Source organism: Girardinichthys multiradiatus, chromosome X, assembly GCF_021462225.1.
Source record: "Girardinichthys multiradiatus isolate DD_20200921_A chromosome X, DD_fGirMul_XY1, whole genome shotgun sequence".
Lineage (NCBI taxonomy): Eukaryota > Metazoa > Chordata > Actinopteri > Cyprinodontiformes > Goodeidae > Girardinichthys > Girardinichthys multiradiatus.
Window position 1 is genome coordinate 10,492,421 of NC_061817.1, and position 27,666 is coordinate 10,520,086.

Below are 27,666 nucleotides of genomic sequence, written 5' to 3' on the forward strand. Positions count from 1 at the left end.
GTGGCAAGAATTGAAGGGTGGGGGTGGGGGCAGCAGTGTCGACAGAAATCTACGCCCAACCAAGAGGAGAGTGCAGACAGTTTGGGGTCTTTCCGTCCTTTAAATTAGTGAAGCCGGTCCACTCTCCACAGCCATCCTCTGGGACCACACACGCACATTCCAACTGTCTCTCTCCTCCCTCCCTTTCTCTCTCTCTCAACACACACACATCCACACACGGACGCTCATATAGGAGGATCCCGGCAGAGAGCAGGAGGGTGCACAGTCGAACGAGCACCGAGGCGCACTACTTCTTTAACTTCCCCTGAACCGCCTCAGCTTCGTGCTGCATCAACAGGGACCTACAAACAAAGGGGGCAGTTCTAGTTCCAGCCTCGTCCAGACAGTCATACTGCTAGTCATCTGTTTCAGCCCGAATCCTGCGGATTTTATCCTTCGTCTTTCTGTCAGCGAACACCGCACTTACGCAGATCAATTAAGGGGCACGCACGTTAGGCGCGCTGCTATTGGGCTGTACGGGAAAATTGAAGCGACTGTCGGTGTGTGGGTGCTGCAGTGTTCACCTGCATCTTCAGACTTGGAGCAGAGCAACAGCCGCCGGCGGCGCATCAGTGAGGTAAGAGATGCGACTAACTCTGTAAACCCTCATCATCATCATAATTTTCAGCACAGGCGGTCCTTTATTTCTGCGGTGGGAAGTAATTCTGTAAAATGTGATGTTGGATTTCAGTTTGATCTCCATGGTTGTCTGAAGGCAATCTGACGCACACTGCGCAGGGTTTTGGATCATTTAGGCGTGAAAGCTACTTTTCAAGTGAACTGAAATTGGTTGATGGTATTATACTTCCTGTCCTGTCCGCCTCCAGTCCCTCAACACACACACCTTGTCTGTGGGCCCTATAGGAGACCACGGTAGTTACATAAAACTTACATTTATCCTCTGTTCTTCCTCTCCGCCCTCCTTCCTTGTCTCAGTTTTCTTTCTGGTATTACGCTTTGGTTTTAATTTCCAAGGATGATACTTAAAAACATAATCAAAATGTAAAGGGCATGCCAGTAAAACAAACTGTTAGAATTTAATCAATAAAACTACAGTGACAATATGTAAAAATTGTATGGAAAAGTACGTTTTTTTTCTTGGTAGACGTTATAAGAGTTCAAAAGATAAAAAACTCCCAAATGAGTTAAATTCCAAAAAAGTTTTAAAATCTACTTAATTTAAATGTAATTTAATTCGTTTCACATAATATTGCTCAAAATGTTTAAATTACTCAAATTAGTTTCTAACCATTCTGGTTTATAGTGACAAGTATCTGGTATGTTATAGTGGAATAATCAAATGACAGTACAAAACATTTGCACAAATAATCAACAGTCCATAAACAACAAGGTAGTATGTATATAAAGTTACTCAATCCAGAATCATCTTGGTTGATAAAAAACACAATCCTTGTGGATCCTCAACAGACATTTTAGAAACAAAGCGGCAACTGTGTGTGTAGTTAGTGTTCCTTTGGGACATGGTTCTCAGGCCTTATTTATATATCTACAAATGCTACAAAATCTTTTCTGATTTAAAAGTGACTATATTACGGTTTCACAGTGTAAATGCTGTGAAATGATAAGTTAATGGTTAAAACAGTTAGACTGAATTTCAGCTGCCGCTGTTTCTCCGCTTCTCTCCCGCTTCAAACCACTGAACACTGAAGTCTGCGTTGGCGGAATCTTTGAAGTTTCTTACTGTACCACCTTTTCATGGACATTTCTTTGACTCTATAGAAGTTATAAAGTGTAGTCGCTGTGGCAGAAATTTTCGTTATACTTGCATTGCTTAAAATCATACTTTTTATTTTTTGCCTCTCTCCCACACTCAGAGCGAGAGCTCAGTCAACAGTGCCCCTGTGGAAAGAGTTACCCACCCACCCTCATTCTTGACTCCACAGTGGAAATGCTCACAAACATTACGTTTGCACCATAGCACTTGGCAAATTCCACAGTTTTTCCAAGTTGCAATAAGAGAGAGCTCAGATCGGCTGTGATGTCATTCCCAGATCTGAGCTCCGACTTCTGAGACAAATCAAATGCAGCATAATTTCTAATCATAAAAGCATCTTTTATGGAGTTGTTACCGAAACAAATTAGATAATCTTAGAGTTAAACAATTTATAAAACCCTGCTGTGGCTGATTAAAATTAAAATTTTACAAATTAATCCTTCAGAATTCTTTCTTCTATACTGTATGGTACGGCATCCTCCCACAGTCCAAAAACATGACCGTTAGATTAATTGGTCTCTAAAACTCCCTTAGGTATGAATGGGCGTGTGCATGTTGTTTGTCCTGTGTGTCTCTGTGTTGCCCTGCGATGGACTGACGACCTGTCCAGGGTGTACCCTGCCTCTCGCCTATAGACCGCTGTCCTTATAAAGTGGTTTTGTTACATTCTAGGCATTTAGGGTCCTTATAAGGTTGTTTTGTTACACCGTAGGTATATAGAGTCCTTTATTATTATTATTTTTTTACATTGTAGTCATTTAGGAACCCTTTGAAGTGTTTTGTTACACTGCAGGTATATACAGTGGCTTTAAAGATATTTTGTTGCATTGTACGTAGTAAGGATGTTTTAGCAGTGTTAGCAGGTAATGGTATTTGTAGTATTTTGTCTGTGTTGATGTCGTTGTGTAGCACTTTGTGTTTAATAAGCATATTGTCAAGGTTGTTTAGCCAGACTAAACTCTCTTGTTGTTGTGGCTGTTGTTTTACATCTTAGTCTGCTATCCCCTGCAGTGTACTGGGACCTAGCATGCACACATAATTCCATCCAGTCTAATTTCATATTGATTAGATTCTATTGACTGGATGTGTTCGATTGCAGACTGGTGTGATATCATCTGGTTTGGTTTCAGGCACTCAGAGCTCACAGAATGGCTGAACAGACAAGTGGATTTTAAAAGCTCAAACGCCATCTCTGAGCATCAAAAAGTTTTAGTTCTTGAAATCATCTCCTTGCCAGTTTAATGAAGAGAAGCCCGTTTTCATCCTCCATCTTCACTCTCCGCAGGTCAGAAGAGCTCTGCCTCTTCCTTTCTATTTTTAGCCTCTATTTACAGTGCAGTAGCTATAGAAGCAAGAATACTGTATCTGTTCACTCTGATCCAGTCTTCTGTCTCTTACATCTTATTATTGGTTTTTCATCATTACATATTCTTTCTTGTCTCTTCTCTTCCTTATGTTAAGAGTTTCTGCTTCTTGCATTTTTGATTTCCTGTTGGTTCATCCTCAGAGAGAGCCGTACAACATGATAAGCCCTAGCAACACATATCCCCACACACCCCCCTACCTCCCTCACACGCACATGCACACATACAGTAAAAGGGAGGCTGGGAATATGGGAGAGTGGAAGGGAGTAAAGGTTAATCTCTGGATGCTCTGACCCAAATCACTATCTGACCTACATGCCCCACCCCCTAAAACAACCACCCTACTTTGCCCTCCTCACAGACACCCAAATCCAGAATGTTTTTTTAAAGCAACACATGCACTAATATGCAGCGCCCTTGATGCAGGACCAAGCTATGACACCTATAAGGTCAACAAGAAAAGGTTTAACAGAAAAAAACAGGAGGTTTATCAAAGAAAATGTAATTAACTAATGGAAAGTCCTAGTTAAAGTTATACTTACATCCTTTGTTTGGTTCCTACATCCTCAGACACATGACTGTTTCACTCTTGCCGATGCACACCTGCTCACCTGCTTTATATGGTCAGTTGAGCTCAAGTATTCACCCATTAATTCACAGGTCTAAAATTTCACAACACAATCCAGTATCTGGCAACATTGCATTGATTTGCAAATTGCATGATATTTTATCTCATTATGTCGCAATCTGTAACAATCTTTTTGGGTTGCTATGGATGACAACATTTACCTCTTAAAGACCTCGAGGTCTAGTAAATGTTGAAGACATAACTTACCCTGTGCAATCATATTTGATAATAAAAATCTATGTATTGTATTAACTTTCTAAGCTGTGCAGTAGAGATGACTGGAATCTGAGGATTTTCAGCTTGATCCACCCTGACCACTGATTTAGAATCTTTTAAACCGATCAGTGAATGCACCATACCTAACCACTACTGGGTCAAGGTAAACCCAACACTCTTTGGTGTAGAAGTTTTACCTGTGGAATGAAGAATAAATGTCATTTTCAGCATCAGGGAGGTGTTTAAAAATGAAGTCAGAGAAAACACAAAAGTAATAAACTTTTTGAAAGGAAACTATCGTTTCTATGGCAGCTGTTTATTGAAGCTTCTACAACAAAGAGCTAGTCTTTGGCAGATGCTGATCATGTGGATCTTCTGCTAATTTTGCATTTGCATCCACTTTATGGGACACAAAAACAAGCTATCTGCCACAGGATGTGAATTTGTTCCTGCTATGAGAAAGTTTCACTGACGTGGTGACGGATCAAATTGAAAAGAGCTGACTACAACAGATCACAGAAAGGCTGCATATTTTTACACAAAGTTGCTCCGATTTAGTTCTTTAAGCTTTAAACCTCTAGATGGTATGCAACTCTTACAGTTTGGGTAATGGTCAACATTGTCTAGGTCAGGATTGTCAATCTCAAGTCCTCAAAACTTTTAAATGTGTCACTACTTCACACCAGAATCAAATAATTAGGCCATTGGCAGGACTGAGGTGGTATGTTGGACCAGTGACACATCTGAACGTTGCAGTACACCGTCCCTCATAGGCTGTTATTGTTTACAGTTACTTATGCTAACTGCGCTAATTGTGAAAACAGCTAAAAGAGAAATTGGGAATTGAAGGTCAGGGGCCTAATTTATAAACATGGCATATGCACAAAACAGGGCCTAAAACTGGCATACGTCACTTTCCACGCAAAGTTTGTGATCAATATAAAACAACTTGAAGTCCCTCACGCAAACTCTGACCAGTGTGTATGCTCGTTTTGGAGACGGGAAAGTGGCGATGCAGATGGTGAGGTGGGAGATTGAAGCCACACTCCATCATGATTCCTCTCCATGTCCTTCCTCTATGTCAGACTCTAATCATTGATCAACGTCATCATACGCATTGAAACCTCAGTGTTATTTATGCTTGTGCTGGTGAGCCATAACTATACATAAGGACCTTTTACATAAATAAAAAAGGCCTATAAGCCAACTTGTTATCTTAAATCAAAGTGACATTTCATCTGGGCCAGGCTAAATGACTAGTTTTCTCACCATCACATTCCTCTCCCCAATGATTACCAGGGTGATGTGAACCACAGATTAACACAGAAATTGTGACAAAGTGTGAGGCAATAACACAGACTGCTGTAAACATTTAAATACTGTGTTGAAACTCACAACACTTCCTTTTATTTGTTTCACCACTACTGTGGCTACCAAACATCATATGATTTCGATTCTTCACCTCGCTCATCAACACCTCGATTTCTGCCTCAGTGAATTTGCGTTTGTTTGCTTTTTTCTCTGTGCCCTACAAAGGATCCAGCCAAAGTATCAGGAATGCAGTATTATGTGTTTTACTGTGACATGGCTGCAGGATGATATCCCTGACTCCTGCATCTCTCTGCCAGGCTTTCCTGACCATACAAGCAGACAGAGATTTATAGAGGAGCGACAAACGTAAAGGAGTTGGAGTAGCAGTACTTGTGAACAACAGATGGTGTCGTCCAGGACATGTTACTGTGAAGTGTCGTCTCTGCAGTCCAGATATTGAACTGTTAGCAGTAAGTTTTCGTCCATATCATTTATCCAGAGAGTTCACCTGCCTTATTTTGGCAACAGTATACGTTCCACCTTTAGCTGTTGCCAACACTGCATGTGATGCCATCAGCTCAGTTGTTGCTAAGCTACAGACACAACACCCCAATGTATTTGTGGCAATATCTGGTGATTTTAACCATGCTTCACTCTCTGCTACACTTCAAACGTTTCAACAGTTTGTCAGCTGCTCTACCAGAGAAAACAAAACGTTGGATTTGTTTTATGCAAATGTCAAGGACTCATACATCTCTAAAGCAAGACCTCCTCTAGGCAAATTAGATCACAATCTTATTTTTCTCTGCTTGTAATATAAGCCCCTTGTTCAGAGGCAACCTGTAATAAAAAGAACTGTGAGAAGATGGTCACAGGAAGCTGAAGAAGCCCTGCGAGGTTGCTTTGAGGCTACAGACTGCGATGCACCATGCCAGCCACATGGTAAGAAACAACTTAAAGTCAAGATAAGATAAGAGCAAGGAGATGTACAAGAAGAAGCTGGAGAGCAAGCTCCAGCAAAATAATATCAGAGATGTGTGGTCAGGGATGAAGATCACAGGCTTCAAGCAGAAGGATGATTAGACCGATAGATGTCTGGACAGAGCCAATAAACTAAACACATTCTTCAATAGGTTCAGTTCAGAAACAAGCTCAGCATCCTCATCTTCTGCTCACAGCCAAACAGACATCAAACCCTCCTTTGACCCACAGCTCTCCTTTTCTTCCATGTCAGCCATGGACCCTTCTGCTTCTACATGTTTGCCTTCCACCAAATCAGAAGATACTGCTGTCCCTTTGCCTCCCCCTTTCATCTGTGTGTCTCAAGAAGTCAGGTGAAGAGACAACTGGAAAGACTGAATCGGAATAAGGCTGCAGGTACAGATTGGGTGTCAGCCTTAGAGTCTTGAAGGCCTGTGTAGAGCAGCTCTGTTAGATTCTGCAGCACCTCTTCAACCTTAGCCTGGCTAAGATGAAGGTTCCAGTGTTGTGGAAGACCTCCTGTCTTGTTCCGGTACCAAAGAAAACTCACCCATCAGTCTTCAATGACCTGTTTCCCTGACATCCCACATCATGAAGGTCCCAGAGAGACTCCTGTTGGCCCACCTGAGTAAGCAAACAGTAAACCATCAGGAGCCCCCTTCAGTTTGCTTATCGTGGTGGAGTTGGAGTTGAAGATGCCATCATACACCTGCTTCAACAAACCCACTGTCATCTGGACAAAGCCAGCAGCACTGTGAGGATCATGTTCTTTGATTTCTCCAGTGCATTTAACACAATTCAGTCTGATTTGCTTTGTCAGAAACTCCAGACTCAGGTGGAGGCCTCAACAATCTCCTGAATCAAAGACTACCTGACAAACAGGCCACAGTTTGTGAGACTGAAGGGTTGTGAGTGTAACCAGGTAGTCAGCAGCACAGGAGCACCACAGGGGACTCTACTTTCACCATTCCTCTTCACTCTGTACACCTCAGACTTCCAGTACAAGACAGACTCCTGTCATCTGCAGAAATACTCCGATGACTCTGCAGTCGTGGGGTGGATCAGAGATGGACAAGAAGATGAGTACAGGGAACTGGTGGACTGCTTTGTAGCATGGTGTAGAAACAATCATCCCATCTTGACATGGATAAAGCAAAGGAGATGATTGTAGATTTTAAGAGAAACAGGAATAAGTCAAAAACTATTTCTATCATGGGAGAAGAAGTGGAGGTGGTGGAGGAGTATAAATACCTCAGTGTTCACCTGGACAACAGACTGGAGTGGAGATGCAACTGTGAAGTCATCTACAAGAAGGGACAGAGGAGACTGTACTTCTTGAGGAAGCTTAGGTCCATTGGTGTTTGCAGCAAGATGCTGCATTTCTTCTATAAGTCTGTTGCGGAGAGTGTGATCTCTTCTGCCATTATCTGCTGGGGTAGCAGCATCAGCGCCAGGGACTTAAAAAAGCTCAACAAGCTGATAAATATCATTGTGCAAAGAAGGATTCTTCATAAAATGAAAAACATTATGGAAAACCCTGAACATCCTCAGTGTCTTCAGTCAGAGGCTTCAGTCAGAGGCTTCTTCAGATCTGTTGTAAGACAAACTGCTACAGGAGATCCTTCCTGCCCACAGCCATCAGCATCTTCAACAGCTCTTTGAAGAAACCTGCATAGTATTAGCTACAACAATGTTTAATTTCCCTTTCAGGATTAATAAAGTGTTTTTGGATTGAATTGAATTGAAGTCCACAAACAGGATCCTGACGTACATCCCTGGGTGGTCGAGGTTTTGCAGAATGGAGTTTTCATCAGTCGACCTGTTTGCCCAGTAGGCAAACTGCAGGGGGTCCAGCAGGGGGCCTGTGATGTCCTTCAGGTGCTTCAATACCAGTCGCTCAAAGATTTCATGACCACAGATGTCAGGGCGACAGGCCTGGAGTCATTTAATCATGTGATGGTGGTTTTCTTGGGTACTGGGATGAAGATGGAGCATTTGAAGCAGGAGGGAACCTCACACAGTTCCAGTGACTTGTTGAAGATCTCAGAGAAGATGGGTGCCAGTTGGTCGGTGCAGGTTCTCAGGCATTATCAGCTCCTGAGGCCTTCTATGTTTTTAGGGGCTGAAAGAGCCCATTCATATCTTCCTCTGAGATCCGTAGTGCAAGCAGGGGGTCTGAAGGTAGGGAGGTGGCTGGTGTATGGCAAGAATTTGTGTCTGAATGGGATGTTGAGGAGTTGGGTTGAGGTGTGAATTGCTGCTTGTTGGTGTGTAGAGGGCAGGACAGAAGGTGGAACCTTTTATGCAAACATTGAGGTGCAGCTGGGATTTCTGAAGGGGAAATTGCTTGCTGGTGCACCTGCACGTTTCTATAAGTCTGGATTTTTTTGGTGTACGCTATTTATGGGCATACGTAAACTTTATATATAGATCCTACACAATGTTTTATAAGTGAGACCCCAGAGTTGTACAAAAGCTGGAGCTCAGAAAACGTTTTCTGATCAAGTGGAATGGGGGCAGGCACGCAAGCATAGACCAGAGACTCCGTTGATAGCGCGTCTTCTCTTCAAACTTGTATCATTTAAAATAAACTATGAAATGCTGAAAAATACTTTATTTATTTTCTATTAGAGAACAGTGGCCATCTTAACTTAAAAAGATAGCTTCTCATTTACAGGTCAATGACAGCGAAAACGGAATACAGTGGACTGTGTTTGTTGATTATATTTTGACTCCATGGAGAAATCTTTCATTCTGTTTATATTTGTAGATATTAAGCTCAGTTTAAAGTCTGTGGTAAAGAAGGATTCCTTATAGTGATGAAAATGAAAAGATTTCATGTTGCTGATTGTAGTATCCATTGCTATTATCAAAATGCGCAGTGATGTATCTTTTATGTTAATACTCTGCAATTGGACCCCATTATGTTATTATCTATCCATGTTCAGATACTAAGCCACAACTTCTACATCCGATTATCAGTAAGGCATTTGGATTGATGCTCTTATGTGAACTCCATCTGTTCTTTGAGACTTAAATCACTTTATCCTCCATGTGTTCATCTTATTTCTGTGACTTATCTATGCCCCCTTTGTGGTGGCTTAACAAAAAAGGTGCTTTTCTAATAAACATGTAGTATCTACCTTCTCCTAGCAACCTGCTAAGCTTCCTACACTTTCAACTGAATGATGGTCTAATAAGCCTCTTATATACAAAACTGTCATCACAGAGCAGTAGTAGGTGTTAGACCACTGCTGTGTCTATGTTAACAGCTTTTGACCAAAAATAATTCATATTTCTTCACCAGCTAGGCTTGTAGTTTGGAATGAATACGTCAGACGACTATACAGTTAAAGCTGGTGCAAGAGGACCAGTTCAAAGAAGTGTGGCTGTGTAAACTATCCAGTGAGGGAAATTGTTAGGAGATTCAATTTGTGTACTCATGTTAATGCCAAGGTGTATGAAGTGTATTATTACCAAGTGAGGTGCAGTACCTAACTTTCACCGCTGTGAGGCGTAAGTTAAAAAGGTCAGGAACACATGTTGTGTCATCACATTCTTTTTTTTCTGTTGAGATTTTATTCAAGAGAGAAGATGTTCACTGTTAATGTGACTGAATAAATTGGCCACAGAGGCTAAAGAGCATCACTGCCTCCGTCAAATTATTCCTCCGAGTTCAGCGCAAGTGAAGCTGCAGTGCTCAACAGGTTATGGGCCCAGGAGCAACTCGAGGAGAATTTTTGTTCTGATGATTTATCACCGTTAGAAAGTCGTGACGGATAGCGTACTAACGGCGGGATAGCATCATGGATCAGCGAGGGACAGGCAGGTCACTTCGACGTATATTTGATGGAGATGAGAGCAAGTATGAACTTTGGGAAACTAAAGTCTTTGGACACATGCACTTATTAGGATTGAAGAATACCGTTTTGAGGGAACCCAACGGTGAAACCGAAAAGCGGCAGATGGTAAGAAAAATGCTGATGCATATGCCTAGCTGATTCAACTTTTGGACGATAAAAGCCTCTCGTTTATTATGAGAGATGCACCCGATAATGGAAGAAAGGCACTTAAAATACTGAGGGACTACTACGCCGGAAAGGGTAAGCCCCCATTATCCACCTGTACACCACGCCGATATCTCTTCAAAAGCAGAGCGACAAAACGGTTACTGACTACATCATCAGGGCAGAGACTGCCATCACGGCCCTACGCAACGCGGGTGAGACATTAAGCGATGGCTTCTTGATTGCTATGGTTTTAAAAGGACTGCCTGAAAGTTTTAAACCGTTCACAATACATGTGACACACAACAAGGACAATATAACGTTTCCTGAGTTTAAAACGGAGCTTCGTAGTTTTGAAGACACTGAAAAGTTAACCGCGGCTAAATCCACTGACAATATAATGAAGATTGTGGCAAGAGTCGGGCGCAAGGACACCAGGTCAAGTACACAGAGCAGAGAAAATAGTAATGCCGACATTGTGCGCTTTAAGTGTGGAACAAAAGGGCACCGAGCAAAAGCATGCAGACGAAAGATGTGGGGCCATCATTGCAAGAGCAACACTCACAATGATACCACATGTAGACACAAAGACAAACAAGATGGAGCGTGGAAATTCACAGATGAGAGCAGCATCGGATCTGGAGTGGCAGCGACGGATTATGTCTTCAGGATCAAGGATGCAGAAGTCAAAATCCAGCAGCAACAATAAGCGCGCAGCATCAAGGAGAGTGGTCTGATGGTCGATACAGGAGCTACCTCACGCATCATTAATGACTTAGCCAAATTTAAGAGCATTGATGACACCTTCAAACCTGAAACGCACTGCGTGGAGTTAGCAGATGGAACCCTCTGCAAAGGCATCGCTCAACGGTGGGGAGATGCTGAGGTCTTCGACAGTGTAGGACAGCGACACAGAGCAACGCTGAGAGGCGCGCTGTTTATTCCTTCATACTCCCAGGACATTTTCTCGGTAAAGTTGGCCACACATTGGGAGCAACAGTCACCTTTAAACAAGGACAGGACATGCTAACCCACAAAGACGGTACTAATTTTAACATTAGTGTACATGGTAAGTTGTATTATTTATCAACCGAAGCTGAGGACAGTGATAAGTGTAACACCTGCCACGATATACAGACATGACACAAGATATTAGGCCACTGCAACTATGATGACATTCTTAGTTTGCAGAGTGTGGTTAATGGTATGCAGATTAAAGGTAAAACAGATACACCAGAGCAAAAGTGCGAGGTGTGTATTCAGGGAAAGTTTGCACAAACCCGAAATAGAAGCCTTGATACAAGAGCGAAGGCTCCCTTGCAGATGGTGCACACAGACTTAGCAGGTCCAATAGCTACAGTGTCTATTGATGGATACAAATATGTGCAGTCATTCACCGACAATTATTCAAATGCAGTATTTGTGTATTTTCTAAAGACAAAAAATGATACATTGCAGGCAACAGAAAACTTTCTACCTGATGTTGCCCCTTATCAGGAGGTAAAGTATATCCGATGTGACAATGGCGCAGAGTTTACATGTAGAAATTTTCAAACCTTTTTAAGAGAAAAGGGTATTAAGCCTGAAATGTCAGCACCATAGTCACCTCACCAAAACGGCTTTACTGAAAGGGGCTGGCGTACTCTCTTTGAGATGGGTAGATGCATGCTGATTGAAAGTCAGCTACCTAAATGTCTATGGAACTACGCTGTTCAAACAGCAGCCATAGTACGAAACCGATGCTTCAGTAAAAGGACAGGGAAGACACCTTACCAAATGCTAACAGGTAAAATGCCAGATTTATCAAAAATGCAGAAGTCTGGATCTGTATGTCACACATACAAACAGAATAAGGGAAAGTTTGTTTCAAAATGTGATTAAGGACTTTTTGTGGGCTATGATAAGAACAGCGCTGTCTACTTGGTCTATCATCCCGACACTGAGAAGGTCCAGAAGCACAGACTTGCTAAATTTGTGAGCAAAACAAATATGGAAAGGCAAACACAAACCGATGAGGTAGAACCAAATAATTACTATGATAGAGCAAGACAATATATGGCTGACAGAGCCACACAGGAAATAGACATGAAAAATGAGGAGGCTCAAGAGCCAGTAGTGAGGGACAAAAACTCACAGAGTGCCACATTTGATGGGCCCAATCACAAAGAATCAAGTGTAACCAGTGATGAATCTGACAGCGGAAGGTATCCTACCAGGAAGAGAAGAAAACCTAGTCACATAAAAGACTTTGTAACATATAACAGTGAGAGTGATGAGATACACACTACCATAGATTACTGTTACAGAGCTCTATGTGGTGTTCCACACACATTTAAAGAAGCTGTGGAGTCCGTTAACTCAAAGCAATGGATTAAAGTCATGGATGAAGAAATCCAATCTTTAAAAGAGAATAACACTTTTACCCTAACTACTCTGCCAAAGGGCAAGAAAACAGTGGGGGGTAAGTGGGTTTATTCTGTTAAGAGTGACATTGACAGAAATGTTAGGTATAAAGGTATGTAGCTCAGGGTTACAGTCAGAAGGTGGGGACAGATTATGGTGAAACTTTCTGTCCAACAGCCAACTTAACAAGCGTAAGATTACAGCTGCAAAAAGCGGTACAGGAGGATCTGTTACTCCATCAAATGGAAGTGAAAACAGCTTACTTACACGCCCCCATTGATTATGAAATATACACTGATCAACCAGAAGGTTATGAAGAAGAGAAAGATTTGGTATGTAAACTTCAAAAATCTCTGTACGGGCTGAAACAATCTGGCCGAAACTGGAATAGGGTTCTGCATGATTATCTAACTGAAAATGATTTCATGCAAAATCCAGCAGACCACTGTGTTTATACAAAGGAGACAGGACATCATAAAACTATCATGATTATCTGGGTTGATGACTTGATAATTGCAGCAAGCAATGTAAAAGTTATGAATGAAGTGAAGGAGATGCTTTCTGTCAGATTTAAGATGAAGGATTTGGGCAGGCTTAAGCATTTTCTTGGTATTGATTTTGTTCACTCTGATGGATGTGTACAAATGTCACAAGAAACATATGTCAACAAGATATTGCCAAGGTTCAACATGCAGAGCTGTAATCCCAGAGAAACTACCTGTGACCAGAAATTGCATTACACAGAAGATGCTATTAAGATGAAAGATGTAAGGATGTATAGAGAGGCTGTTGGCAGCCTTATATATCTGTCAACGTGTACACGTCCAGATTTAAGTTTTGTGGTAAGCAAATGATCACAATATTTTTGTCAACCAACAGAGGAGCAATGAGCTACAGTGAAGCATGTACTAAGGTACCTCAGAGGAACTACAAATAAGGAGCTGTGTTTCACAAAAACCAGTGAGATGTTAGGTCTAGTAGCCTATAGTGATGCTGACTGGGCAGGTGACACAACTGACAGACGCAGTACTACAGGTTACTGTGTAAGCCCAAGCAAGAACAGTTCTTTAGTTTCTTGGAAAACTAAGAAACAGCCCACAGTAGCACTTTCTACTTGTGAGGCAGAATATATGGCTCTAGCCTCTACAATGCAAGAATGCATATACAGGTCCTTCTCAAAATATTAGCATATTGTGATAAAGTTCATTATTTTCCATAATGTCATGATGAAAATTTAACATTCATATATTTTAGATTCATTGCACACTAACTGAAATATTTCAGGTCTTTTATTGTCTTAATACGGATGATTTTGGCAAACAGCTCAAGAAAACCCAAAATTCCTATCTCAGTAAATTAGCATATTTCATCCGACCAATAAAAGAAAAGTGTTTTTAATACAAAAAACGTCAACCTTCAAATAATCATGTACAGTTATGCACTCAATACTTGGTCGGGAATCCTTTTACAGAAATGACTGCTTCAATGCGGCGTGGCATGGAGGCAATCAGCCTGTGGCACTGCTGAGGTCTTATGGAGGCCCAGGATGCTTCGATAGCGGCCTTTAGCTCATCCAGAGTGTTGGGTCTTGAGTCTCTCAACGTTCTCTTCACAATATCCCACAGATTCTCTATGGGGTTCAGGTCAGGAGAGTTGGCAGGCCAATTGAGCACAGTGATACCATGGTCAGTAAACCATTTACCAGTGGTTTTGGCACTGTGAGCAGGTGCCAGGTCATGCTGAAAAATGAAATCTTCATCTCCATAAAGCTTTTCAGCAGATGGAAGCATGAAGTGCTCCAAAATGTCCTGATAGCTAGCTGCATTGACCCTGCCCTTGATTAAACACAGTGGACCAACACCAGCAGCTGACACGGCACCCCAGACCATCGCTGACTGTGGGTACTTGACACTGGACTTCTGGCATTTTGGCATTTCCTTCTCCCCAGTCTTCCTCCAGACTCTGGCAACTTGATTTCCGAATGACATGCAGAATTTGCTTTCATCCGAAAAAAGTACTTTGGACCACTGAGCAACAGTCCAGTGCTGCTTCTCTGTAGCCCAGGTCAGGCGCTTCTGCCGCTGTTTCTGGTTCAAAAGTGGCTTGACCTGGGGAATGCGGCACCTGTAGCCCATTTCCTGCACACGCCTGTGCATGGTGGCTCTGGATGTTTCTACTCCAGACTCAGTCCACTGCTTCCGCAGGTCCCCCAAGGTCTGGAATCGGCCCTTCTCCACAATCTTCCTCAGGGTCCGGTCACCTCTTCTCGTTGTGCAGCGTTTTCTGCCACACCTTTTCCTTCCCACAGACTTCCCACTGAGGTGCCTTGATACAGCACTCTGGGAACAGCCTATTCGTTCAGAAATTTCTTTCTGTGTCTTACCCTCTTGCTTGAGAGTGTCAATAGTGGCCTTCTGGACAGCAGTCAGGTCGGCAGTCTTACCCATGATTGGGGTTTTGAGTGATGAACCAGGCTGGGAGTTTTAAAGGCCTCAGGAGTCTTTTGCAGGTGTTTAGAGTTAACTCGTTGATTCAGATGATTAGGTTCATAGCTCGTTTAGAGACACTATTAAAGATATGCTAATTTTGTGAGATAGGAATTTTAGGTTTTCATGAGCTGTATGCCAAAATCATCCGTATTAAGACAATAAAAGACCTGAAATATTTCAGTTAGTGTGCAATGAATCTAAAATATATGAATGTTAAATTTTCATCATTACATTATGGAAAATAATGAACTTTATCACAATATGCTAATATTTTGAGAAGGACCTGTATTTAAAACAGTTATTGGAAGGAATTGATGGTCACAAATACACACAGACAGTAGTGTATGAAGATAACCAGGGAACAATCGCTTTGGCCAAAAACCCTGTGAGCAGACAGAGGTGCAAACACGTGGATATAAAATATAATTTTGGAAGGTCTATTGTAAATGAAGGGAAAGTCTGTCTGCTATATTGCACTACTGATGAAAAGGCTGCTGATATCATGACCAAAGCTGCTTCTAAGCTAAAACTGAGAACGTTTGCTGACGTTTTGTTTGGTGTTTAAAATAAGTGAAAGAGTTCGACTTCTGTATTGTGGTTTATAGTGTAACTTCTGTTCAAATTTGTGCAACCTGAGTACAAGTGGGGGTGTTAGAAGATTCAATTTGTGTACTCATGTTAATGCCAAGGTGTATGAAGTGTATTATTACCAAGTGAGGTGTAGTATCTAATTTTCACCGCTGTGAGGCATAAGTTAAAAAGGTCAGGAACACATGTTGTGTTGTCACATTCTTTTTTTTCTGTTGAGATTTTATTCAAGAGAGAAGATGTTCACTGTTAATGTGACTGAATAAATTTGCCACAGAGGCTAAAGAGGATCACTCCCTCCGTCAAATTATTCCTCTGAGGTCAGCACAAGTGAAGCTGCAGTGCCCAACAGAAATCAGGTTTTTCCACCACAGCAGTTGCACTTCAAGTTCTTTGCTGGTTCTATCAAAGAACAGGTTTGGTTTTCACATACATTATATTGCCAAAAGTATTGGGCCTCACTCCACATTAATGAATTTAGGTGTTGCAATCACTTGCTGTAAGTTTGGTTTTCTTATCTAACTATGAACACACTCCTAAACCTTGTGGAAGATGTTTACACAATAGTTAAAGCTGCTATTGCTGGCAATGGTCGGTCCATCAACGAAATGGTCCTTATAGATTAAGAATAGGATGTCATCAAAGTTCATGTTCATGTAAAAGTAGACAGAGAAATACTTTTGGCAATATATAGAACCATTTCTCGCCAGTATATTAAAGCAGTTTTAGCATCTTTGTTGTCTCTGAGAGATAAATAATCCAAATGGAGCAAACAGCAGATCCCTCTTAACTGTATCATTGTTGTGGGATTATATCTGGGAACATATTTGGAAAAATATGGACAATTAAACCATAACCAAACACTTTTTGAGATTTTTAGATTCTGACCAGTAGGTGACGGATTAAGAAAAAAAACAACAACAGTGCAGTCGATTCATGGTGCGCCTCTTATCCTTCCTGCATTCTGGGAAAACAGTAAGCAAAGATTTTGAAATGTATTAGTATTGGATCGGAGAATCTCTGATGACAAAGATATCGTAGATGTTTAACTTCTTCAGTATAGTTAGAAAACTTTTGAAGAAGCCAATTTGTTGATGAGATTAATTTGTCAGAAAAAAAAAAACTTTCAGTCATTTCACAAAGACCTCTATATGCAAAATTAACACTGACACAATTCATTAGCTACCGTGATCATTGCAAGCCACTGGCTGGGGCTCGCAGAAAGAAAATGTGGAGAGGCTGCTAATGCATGGAGTAATGCATTAACAGTTTGAAATGAGTGTAAATGCACAGAGAGCACTTAGTGAGAGAGCATTTGTAGAAGACAGCAGGAGACAGATGGGAAACAGAAATCTGAGCTCAGTGAAAGGTATAAAGTGAGTTTAAAGATGAAAGGAAAGCTGAGTCAACTAATCATTTAGATTCAAACTGTACAACATATGACGACACTAAACCAATGGCCCTACAATAATCTTTCCATCATTCATATTGTATTGTGTGTGAGGCAGTTCAGGACATGAATATAGGCAAATTTACATGGATGGGTATTCAGTGACTCAGCAAGTAATCTGAGACGGTGAGGGAGAAAGAACAATAGAAAACGTAGGCAATGGGAGGGATGTATATAGGCAGATGTAAAAGTAAAAAGAGAATGAACAGATAACAGCATTTAAATATTTGTAGAATTTTATATTCTGGTTTAGCTATCCAAATTCAAACACACTAATACACTATCTTTGTAATACTGAAGTGCCTCTGGTGTTCAGATGGCAACTTATTCTTTCCCGTTTTCATTATGTACATGTATTTGGACCTGTTGAACCTTTTGTCATGCTCCATCCACATGTGAATGGTTTTCAAAATGTTACAAAAACAAATCTGAAAAGTGTGTCGTGCATTTGTACCACCCCTCTGTCATGAAACCCCTAAACAAAATCCAGTCCAACCAATTGCCTTCCATTGAGTCCACTAAATACACCTGGTCTGTGAAGACTTCAGAAGAGAACATTAGTGAACAAACGCATCACGCAGACCAAGAAATACAATAGACAGGTCAGGGAGAAAGTTGTGGAGACGTTTAAAGATGAGATGGGTTATAATCTAATATTCCAGTCAACATAAAAAATAGAAAAAGTATGCCCCAAAGCAATCCTGTCAAAACATGACACATAAGCTAACATATTTTTAATCTAATACTTTGCCATTGCTCTTTTATTCACCCGTAGTCAAATTGGTGGAGTAATAAAACTGCTGGTATCCATTATGGCTGAGTGAAATGTAATGGTAACTTGGTAATTTATTGTTCTAGGAGCTTTTGTCAAAGAACAAACAAGGTTCTGCTGCCATATCCGGAGGACGCAGCTGAAATGTGATCTCAGGCAGGAAGTGGGCATCTGTCTGCCCTAATACTGAAAGGAAACACACACACATGGTGTAATATTGCACCTGATGTTTTCCTCTTATTAACTAAAGGACACACACAACTGGCCTATTAATTAACTGCGGTTTTCATCTTGTTTGCACGCAGACCAATCTCTATCCACTCTCTGTTGAAGCCACATTTTTTTGATTTCTTTTCTTTGATTGGATTTAATAATAATGTATAAAAAAATATCTTTACTTTTAGTGGATGAGTAGTCCCTGTTTTGTTTTGTAGAAAATGAATCACAGATATAGCTCAGAGCTTTTTCGCGTGCAACAGATAGAGCTAGCTTGAGTTTTCAGAAGTCAAGCTTTTTTTATATAAAGCAAAGGAAGATAACAGAAAGTGGCTCAGTCATGGGAATAAATTCATGTTTTTCATACAAAAATATCCTGGCACATTTGTAAACATGCAAATAAGTCTCCAGTTTAAAGAGAATGCTGACTGCTCACCAAAGGGATGGCTCAAGGCTTTTGAAGTGAGGTTCTGTTAAAAAATTAAAACAGTTCATGTCTCAACTGCATATTTTACCAGTTTAGTTGGTCCTAGAGGCCTAAACTAATGGCCAATCTGAGAGGGGCTAACGCCAAAGCCCTCTTCTACTATCTTAAAACAACTCCAATCCCAAAATGTCACTTTATGAACCTTTTAATCCTTGTCACTTTTGCATTACACCGTTATTTACAAAGTAACATGGGGCTAGGAGATGATGTGAAATAAATGATCTTCCTATGTTAAAAACATACTCAGAATGAAACTCCAAGAGTCAGAGTGAGTGTAAGATACAAGGGCAAAGTGGTATAAAACGCAAAAATACAATATGGATTTAACGGAACACGTTTTATTGATCTTTATTGATCATCACAGTTTTTCTAACATATCATTTAAGGCCACTGACTAACAGCAACAGGTGGGGGAGGCATTACTATATGCTTGAGACACCTGGAGAAAACTCCAGATGATCTGTCACTTCCTATGATATCTCATCAAACCGGTATTGGACTTTAAACTGTAGGAACAGCATGATGAAAAATCTGAGCATTTTTGAATCTATAACTTTTTAAAACATTGGTAGACCGGTTACTGACCCATGCCTACTTTGCATTTCTATTACTGGAAGGGAGTTTATATTTTCTCACCAGATTTTTCCAATTCTTTTCAGTCCAGACTAGGAGGGAATGTGTGGGAAGAGGTAGGATGTGGTTGCTGAAGGTGTTCAGCATTTGACTCCCACTCAGAGGACTGGGGTTTGAGACCCAGTAGAGACGTTCTATTTTTAGGGTTCGCCTATGCCTGAGGTTTTATGTGGGAGGAGCTAAGAGAGCAGCAGAATGGAGAGATTTTTCCTCTAAATTCTTGTTGTTTTTGCCTTTACCAGATTTCTGCCTCAGATTTTTATTACACTTCCCATTCAGTGAAATAGAGAGTATAGTTCTTTGTTCTGCCTTCAACAGCCCCTGCAATTACTAAATCATCATGAAGTGCAAAGTCTAAAAAGGCCATTGCTTTTTCTGTGTTGAACCATCTCACTGAGATCAGTTTTTAGTGGATACAAGATGCCCTATCATCTGAACCTCATAGAGACATGGATACACACATACGCAAGTACAAGGAGAAAGACAAGAGGGGCACAGTGTTACTGGGTCAGTTTAATGTGTACAGAATGTCGGTTTGGAGCGAGAAGAGAAATCAGAAAAGACCCAGCTAGCCTTTTTGCCATGGGTGCTCATTCATTTTTTAGGTTTTTTGGGTTTTATTATTGATTATATTAGAAGCAGAGGTGATGTCACACTGTGTGTGAGAAAGCATACATGATTAAACAGGATTTTGCTATTATTTTCAAACAAAGACAAACTAATTACATTTCACAGTTCATATTTTAAACTGTCTTTAGCAGCTCAAATTAGCATGACTGAAGCAGCGGTGTCCTTGTAGGCTCCCAAGAACATAGATCCTCACTTTAACTCTGAATTTTACAAAATGCTTAAGACATTAAAATCTAGCATGTTCCATGAGAAAGGTTTAAAGTTTAAAATGATCAAATGTTTGAAATGATGACTCAGAGCAACTGTAATACGTTTAGCCTTACTGTTATTTGATTTAATTCCTGCTCTCTTGATCCCTTGCAGCCTGATTGACCTGCAGACATGTCTCAACATCTCTCAAGAAAGAAGCCTTTCATCTCTTTGTTTCCTCTGACTTTTTTAAATGCTTCACTGATTTTGAGAATAGCTGACTTTGAGTTTAAATCTCTCAGTAACAGTGTCCCAGTCAAACAGTGTTGTTCGAACAACATGGTACAATTTCAGCAAACGGTGCATTCACTGATCAGAAAAAAGGGGACGCTTTCTTGTTTTATGATTCATTGTTTTCTGTCAGAGCACCGAAACTAGTTTTGTGTGAGGAAAATAGTAGGGGGTTGTTCCAGTCATGGTCTCCAGGAATAATTTAGTCTGTCTGTCGGTATTCTGCTTCCCTGAGTGAATACCCTATCTTTCAACAAATAATATCAAAAGTTGACATATGCGCCTTTCAAATCATAAACATGCACAGCTGAACCAGTTTTACAGATTTATTTCATAAACGTTGATCCAGAGAGATCAACACGTGGCTGTGTGTTCTTTCAGAGCATGTTGCTGGGATCATGGAACAAATGGGGCCTGGCTGCGTAATTCAGCAGTATTAGCCTGAGTAACATGCATAAAATGTGTGTCGAGCATTTCCCGATCTCTGTGGTACAATCCTCTTTTTGGCTGTCCATATTTATTCAGGGCTTCAAATAAATCAATGTTGTGAGCAATTCTCATAAGTGATCATCCACATCAGACTCTGCTAAAAAAAATATTTCAGATAATAGATGAAACTGGAAGATCGTCTGGCGGTGCTGCACAGTGCTTCAAGTGTGATTTATGCTGCATCTGTGGTCCTTGCTGGTCATTATGTGGTTGTGTTGCTTTTCTTAGTCTAGGATTGGCTCTAAAGCCTAAAAGCACTGAAAGCACTGTTTTTTAACAAAAAAGCACAAAGGTTCCATAAATGTCAAACGTCTTTGTAAATAATCTCTGCTCAAGTTAGAATAATTCAATTAGGTTTGGCAGGCTTTTTAGATTTTAATGCAGAAATGGTCAAACACATTTCTACTGAGTACCAGCTAGCCTGACAGGAAGTCTGCTTTAGTTAACTCTGTGGTTACCGCAAGGAGACAACTCAAGAACTGTTTCCTTTCTTATTTCAAAATACGAATTTCAAACATGCATTACAGCACTCCGAGCTTACAGCACTTACTTTCATATACAGGACTCATAATAACAGCTTACATTTATTTCACTAGATGTAGTCACGTGCTGACAGCAGCTGGATAGCTTTTTTTGTATGGGTTTGTATGGGAAGAAACTTGTGCCATCAGAAACTGAATTTGAATTGTTCAAACGGAATCTGTGTTTGTGTATTTTGAAATTAAATGCATTGGTTTGAAAATTAATTTCAGTAAACTGAAACTGAATTTAATTGTTTGAAACTGAATTTGTTTGCTTTGAAGCTGAATTTAATGGTTGGAAACTGAATTCATTTGCTTTACAAATGCATTTTGTTGTATTACCAATTCAGTTTGACTACTTTCACTTTCACTACTTTAACTATCCCATGATGCATTGGGATAGGGTGTTCCAGTATGTCCTCTGTGGCCCACCCTATCCTAGGATGCATTGTGGGATAGGATAGGGTGGGCCACGCAATGCATCATAGGATAGTGTGGGTCACGGAGGATATACCGGACCCATCTTACAAATCTGGGGAAAAGAACGACGCATTTGTAGGCCGCATTTGAAGGAACCATCGAAGTTGGATTGCCTGTGTCGTCTCACCATGACGTAATCGGCCTACAAATGTGACCTTCAAAGGATGCAGCCCCTGAATTTAGGAAATAAATAGTTATTGACATCCGTGAATCAATAAATCTGTGTTTGATTAATATGTGGTTTCAAGGACCCGGATGTGTGACACAAAAAATTGAATCTTGGAACTGAAATTGAATTTCAGACTTGAAAGTGAAAGTAGTCAAACTGAATTTTCAATACAAAGCAAAGCAATTTTTAAAGCAAACTAATTCAGTTAATGATTCCAAAACAACTTCTCACTGCATCACAGCTGTGAATATAGTTTGAAAAAAAGACAAAGACAAAAGTACAAGGACTGCTATTTTTTTAGATGGTACTAGCAGTGGCTAATATAATAACCTGAAGTTCAACTATCACAGTTTCACTTTATTGCAGCATGAAGACAAAGACTTTAAGCAGAAATATCTTACCTGATCTTATTGATTTAATTTGAAACAGTTTGCCAACTGTACTTTTAAACGTTATTGAAACATTTATAAGATAGATAGATGCAACTTCGTTAGTTTCCACATCAACTGGGTTTTTTATCAGGGATGGGAATATTTCCAAGAATCCAAGTTTGGTCTTTTCTGTAAGTATTAGAAAACCATAAATGCCTTGTTTCAGCCAGCTGACCAGCTAGGCATAGCAACAAGTTTGGGGGAACGCAACACTGCATTACTCTTCGAATATTCCCACCTGTGGAAATACAAAAATCACTTATCAAATTATGTCAAATGATTCAAGTTATTAAGGGCTCTAAAAAAAGGGCTCTATTAAAGCCAAGTAACCCTCCTATGCAGACTCCATACAAAAAGACCCTCAGCCGGGAACCAAACCCAGGACCTTCTTGGCAACAATGCTGCCAACTGCACTCTTTGACTAGTTGGCAAAAATAAAATATAAAAAAATTCAAGTTTTGAGTGGAGGTTGAAGAAATTGACTTAAATAATTTATGGACAATTGTAGCTCTTTCCTATCAATTTTCTCAGCTATTATAGGTTTAAATGTCACTGTTTGTGTGCTGACTCATTGTATACAGTCATTTACCAATAATTCACACTTTACTAAAATCAGATCTTGATTAAAAAAAATCTCTACAGTAAAAATCAAATCTAGCTAACGGTGCTTCTGTTTGCATTTCATACCTTCTTTATCACACGTTTTTTTGCCTCAGTAAGCTCTCCAGTCTCAGTGGATGTGAAGGTGAGAGGAAGGTTCAGTCGCTCATAGACTTACATGGGAATTGGGACAGTGCAAAAGTACATGCTGTTCTTTATCTTCCACCTAAGAATCAAAGGATTCTCTAATTTCCATCTTTGTGTCGTTAACAGATCAACTTTACCTTCATTAACCCATACAAGAAGAAATTAAAGAATTAGTACCTCTAAAAATGGAAACAAAATTAGAATAACATTAGCGAATGACAAATGAAACTGGATTTTACATTCCCATTTCGACAATACAAAAGAAAAAACCTGAATATTTTCTATGGAGTGGTAGGTGTAACTGCTCTTGCTGCAGGGCACTGATGTATGGAGTCTGCCTTCTGTTTGAACAGCATACTATATAAATAAGACTCTGGTCTCTTCTCTATGTGCACAGGTAGAACAACCCTATATCAAGCTGCAGCCATGGAAGAGATGGACCTGCCCCAGATGAAGAAGGAGGTGGAGAGCCTCAAATACCAGCTGGCCTTCAAACGAGAGAAATCCTCCAAAACAGTCACAGAGTGAGTGGAAATGCCTTGGAAAACCTACCAGAGGACTGTCTGCTAGTCAGATTGCAAAAATATTCATACCTGTTGTACTTTTTCACATTTTGTCAAGATCCAACCCTGCCATGTTCTGTGTATTTTAGTGGGAATTTATGTGATAGACCAAAAGAAAAGGAGCTGATGTGAATGTTTGTGAAGGGAAAAAGAAATGATACAAATTTAGTCTCTCTTATTCTGTTACCTTTAAAAGAGATAAAGCAATATCCCAAGCTTTGAACATCTCAGAGAGCTCTGTACAGTCCAACATATGAAAATAGATGTTGGAAAATATGACAGGCCAGGCAGGGAGAGCATTACGTATTCAAGAGGTGCATGGTAACTCTGGAGGAGCTGCAGAGATTTACATCTCATCGGGGAGAAGCTGTTAGCAGTCACACACTCCACAAATCTGGCCTTTTTCAGAAAAGATATTCCTAAATGAAAACTAAAATAAATACCAATCTGCATTTTGTCAAAGGACATGTAGGGAACACCGCAAACACGTGGGAGAAGGTGCATTTTCAGATGAGACCAAAATATTCCATTTTACAAAAGGCTTAGTGTGGAAGAACTGCACATCACCTGGACTTTGTCACTGAGAAACAGTGGTGGTAGCATCATTATGTGGGGATGCTTATCATCAGTGGACAGTGAAGCTGGTCAGAGTTAATGGGAAAGATGGATAGAGTTAATACGGGACAATTCGGAAATAAAAACCCTCTTGCTAAAGATTGCCGCAGAGATTCATGTTGCAGTTTGACTGAATCCAAATATACAGCCAGAGCTGTAATGGAATGATTTAGACCAATGGCCCAGTCAAAGACCAAATCTACAAATCTAAACCTAGTTGAAAGTCATGTCTTAAAAACTGGTGTCGACAGATGCCCTTCATCCAATCTGACTGAGTTTAAGTTATTTTGCAAAGAAGAATGGGCAAACGTGTCAGTCTCTAGATGTAGATTATGTTGTTCTTTCACCATACATTCCCAATAAAACACACAGACGTTTGTGTTGTAATGTGAAAAGAAATGTGAAAAACCTCGAATACTTTGTGCCGATGTATCCTTGGACAAGACATTAAACAACTTCTCCAGTGCTGCTTTTGATTGGACATGTCTGTCTGTGCTGCACTTCAGCCCTGTCTGTTTCATTTTTTTTCCAAATCCTTTTTTCCATGTTTATTTCTTTCGATTGCATGTTTTACTATTTCATCACAAAAAGTGTCTAATCCTATGGTGGATGGTAACAGCGTAATGTATCTGCAAGAAGTGAATTGTTTATTAGTCGGAGATGTCGACTTACTTTTTTTTGCCCAGTTTTGCCAGTAAAAATATCCTATAATGCCAAATTGTAGTTAAAGGTCTTCTGAGCTTTGTGGGTCATTGCAATATGTACAGATTAAATAAAAATATTTTGAATCATACTGCTATAAAGAAATATCAATAAGAATAAATTTGACTCATATCACACTTTTCTTTTTTAATCCCAAAGTACTACAAAAGTGTGAAATAAAAGGTAAATGCCCACTTTAAGCAAATGTTGACATTTTCTGAAAATTCCATTTTGTTGCCAATAGTTGGGTAAAATGTTCATTGAGTCTAAACAGAGTTACTTTTACAAACAGTAATAAAAAAAAATTTTAGGGAATAAAAGAAAACTTTCTGTTTCTCTCTTTCCACAAAGTTTGGTCAAATGGATTGAGGACGGTGTTCCCGAAGATCCCTTTCTAAACCCAGAGCTGATGAAAAACAACCCGTGGGTGGAGAAAGGCAAATGCATCCTCCTCTAGGAAGAAGAAACCTCCAACCTCCCAGGACCGCCAGTTTCAACAGTAACCCTACAGATGACCCCTGAAGCCAACCCAGACTGTGAGGGCAGAGGCGGGACATCGCCAAATGAGCCCTCACCATGAATGTACTACAGCTGATATCCCCCACCTCACCCCGCACACACAAACAGCAACAAGTGCACAGAAACAATGACACTTGCACACTTCATCGCTCCAAACCTTGTCTGACTCTTCACGTTTATTCCTGCCAAGGCAACCTAGCATCACTATGATATGAGAGCAACAATTATAACTTGTACTACACTGGTTTGTATGAATATACTGTATGATTATTTATTTATATTGCCATCAGTCGCATTTTCTTAGCAGAAGTTTTTTTCTAAATTCCCACTTTAATGAATCAGAGGTGTTTAATACCATCACATTCTCACTGCCAGACTGACTATAGGTGTGCTGGAAGAAATTTAAGGCTATCATCATCATTAAAAACACAACCACATTTATTTACTTTTAACTCAAACAAGATAATTCACAAATATGAGGCTAAAAAACTGATATATGTCTTAGGAGTTTTATTAAAACTGAAATAAATAACCAAGAATAACTTTTCAGATTGAGTAAGTAACTGTAGGTGAGTGAAATCTGGTTTTGATGGTTCTTCCAATACAAAAGTTAGCATTTACTGGGTAATCAACATAAGAGTGTTGTCCCCTGTAGACATATATTTCTTTGCATCAATTAACCATAGTTTAGAGAGTAAAACTGATGGACATAATAATGTTTGATTTGAAGAATAGCAGAGAAAAATCTTGTAAATCTCAACAGTTTAGCTAAACGTTATCGTCAGCAAAGACGTTTAAACTGTTGGGTCCAGTCCATACTAAAACAATAGTCTGCAAAAGCGAACATGCAAGTGGACATATTCAGTAATGACCCCTTTAAAAGTGGGGAATAAAAAAAAAAAAAGCTTTTTGGGTAGACCTGATCATGAACTAGCAGCCTGCTTTGTAAAGATTGATTTCTGAGCAGGAACAACCAAATAGCAGTTATTATGTGTTTTTCAAGATCTGTCTCACTTTGTTCTGACTCTGCCACCATAAACCTCAAATGCAAGCTGAAAAACGTAAAAAATAAGAGGTAATGTTAAATACTTTTTAAGAAAACATGAGCTATGATTGTTTTGGGAGAATCATTATTCTAGCAATACATTAGACTTGCTAATAATGTTAGCCCTTTGAATTCATTGAGACGTTCTGGTATGGCGTTAGTAATTTAGCTTTTCACTGGAGCTTTAGAGTTTTTTGGGTACATTTTTTTGAGACACTGTAATCCTTCCATAGTGATGGATGTTAATGACTTTTTTTCCTGTGTTTTTTGATTTATTTTAATTGAGACGTCATGTGTTGCTCTTTGAGGTCTTCTACTTCATGTTGTCAGACAGTTTCTATTTTAAGCGATTGCTTGATTCTACGAGTTTCATTCTACAAGTTTGGCTGTAATGCCTGGCTGAGAAAAAATATATATAGTGTATGAGGTTAGGGATTTCAATATATCATGATATCTCCTTGAATTACATAAGAAAAGCTAATTTATAAATTTCTTAGCTGTCCAGTCAAAATGTCACAGTCGTGCATATTGAATTCCACCAAAATGTCTCTGTGGAGGGGTTTAACTCTTAGCATATTAGAAAGTTAGCATAGTGTAAACATGTTAAAGTGATCATGTATTAATACATGAAACAAAAATAGTTAACAAACAAGAGTTTTGGGAGAAGTAAAATACCTATTCCTTTATAGACACTCTCCATATATTGGAAAAAATTGTTTTGTCAGCATTCATATTTGAACATCTCACACTATAATATAAACCCCTTTGCTGCAGTACTCAGTTGCATAAATTTTTTATGGTCACCACATTATTAACCTGTCACGTTCTGTAACACAGTTGTGGTTGAAAAACACAAAGAGAACAAAAGGATTAAAAATAGCTGCCATGGTAACTGGTGTTGACCCGAGGTGTGAAAATCTGACTTGGGTCCTATGAGAATGTTCGCCAAGAAAGTT

The 27,666-nt window shown here is 39.8% G+C and overlaps 1 protein-coding gene across 2 annotated transcripts; it reads left to right on the top strand.

The window, feature by feature from the left end:
• The first annotated feature begins 42 nt into the window (after positions 1-42).
• On the top strand, positions 43-27,520 carry LOC124863294 (guanine nucleotide-binding protein G(I)/G(S)/G(O) subunit gamma-13). Of its 2 annotated transcripts, XM_047357625.1 has the most exons (4): positions 43-616; positions 5,611-5,763; positions 23,664-23,790; positions 25,498-27,520. In XM_047357625.1, the coding sequence occupies exons 3-4, from the start codon at positions 23,693-23,695 to the stop codon at positions 25,601-25,603; spliced, it is 204 nt and encodes a 67-aa protein (XP_047213581.1). In that variant the 5' UTR covers positions 43-616; positions 5,611-5,763; positions 23,664-23,692; the 3' UTR covers positions 25,604-27,520. The 2 variants fall into 2 exon arrangements, with proteins under 2 accessions (XP_047213581.1, XP_047213580.1); XM_047357624.1 differs by lacking the exon at positions 5,611-5,763 and having other exon boundaries at positions 53-616.
• Positions 27,521-27,666: the final 146 nt, after the last annotated feature.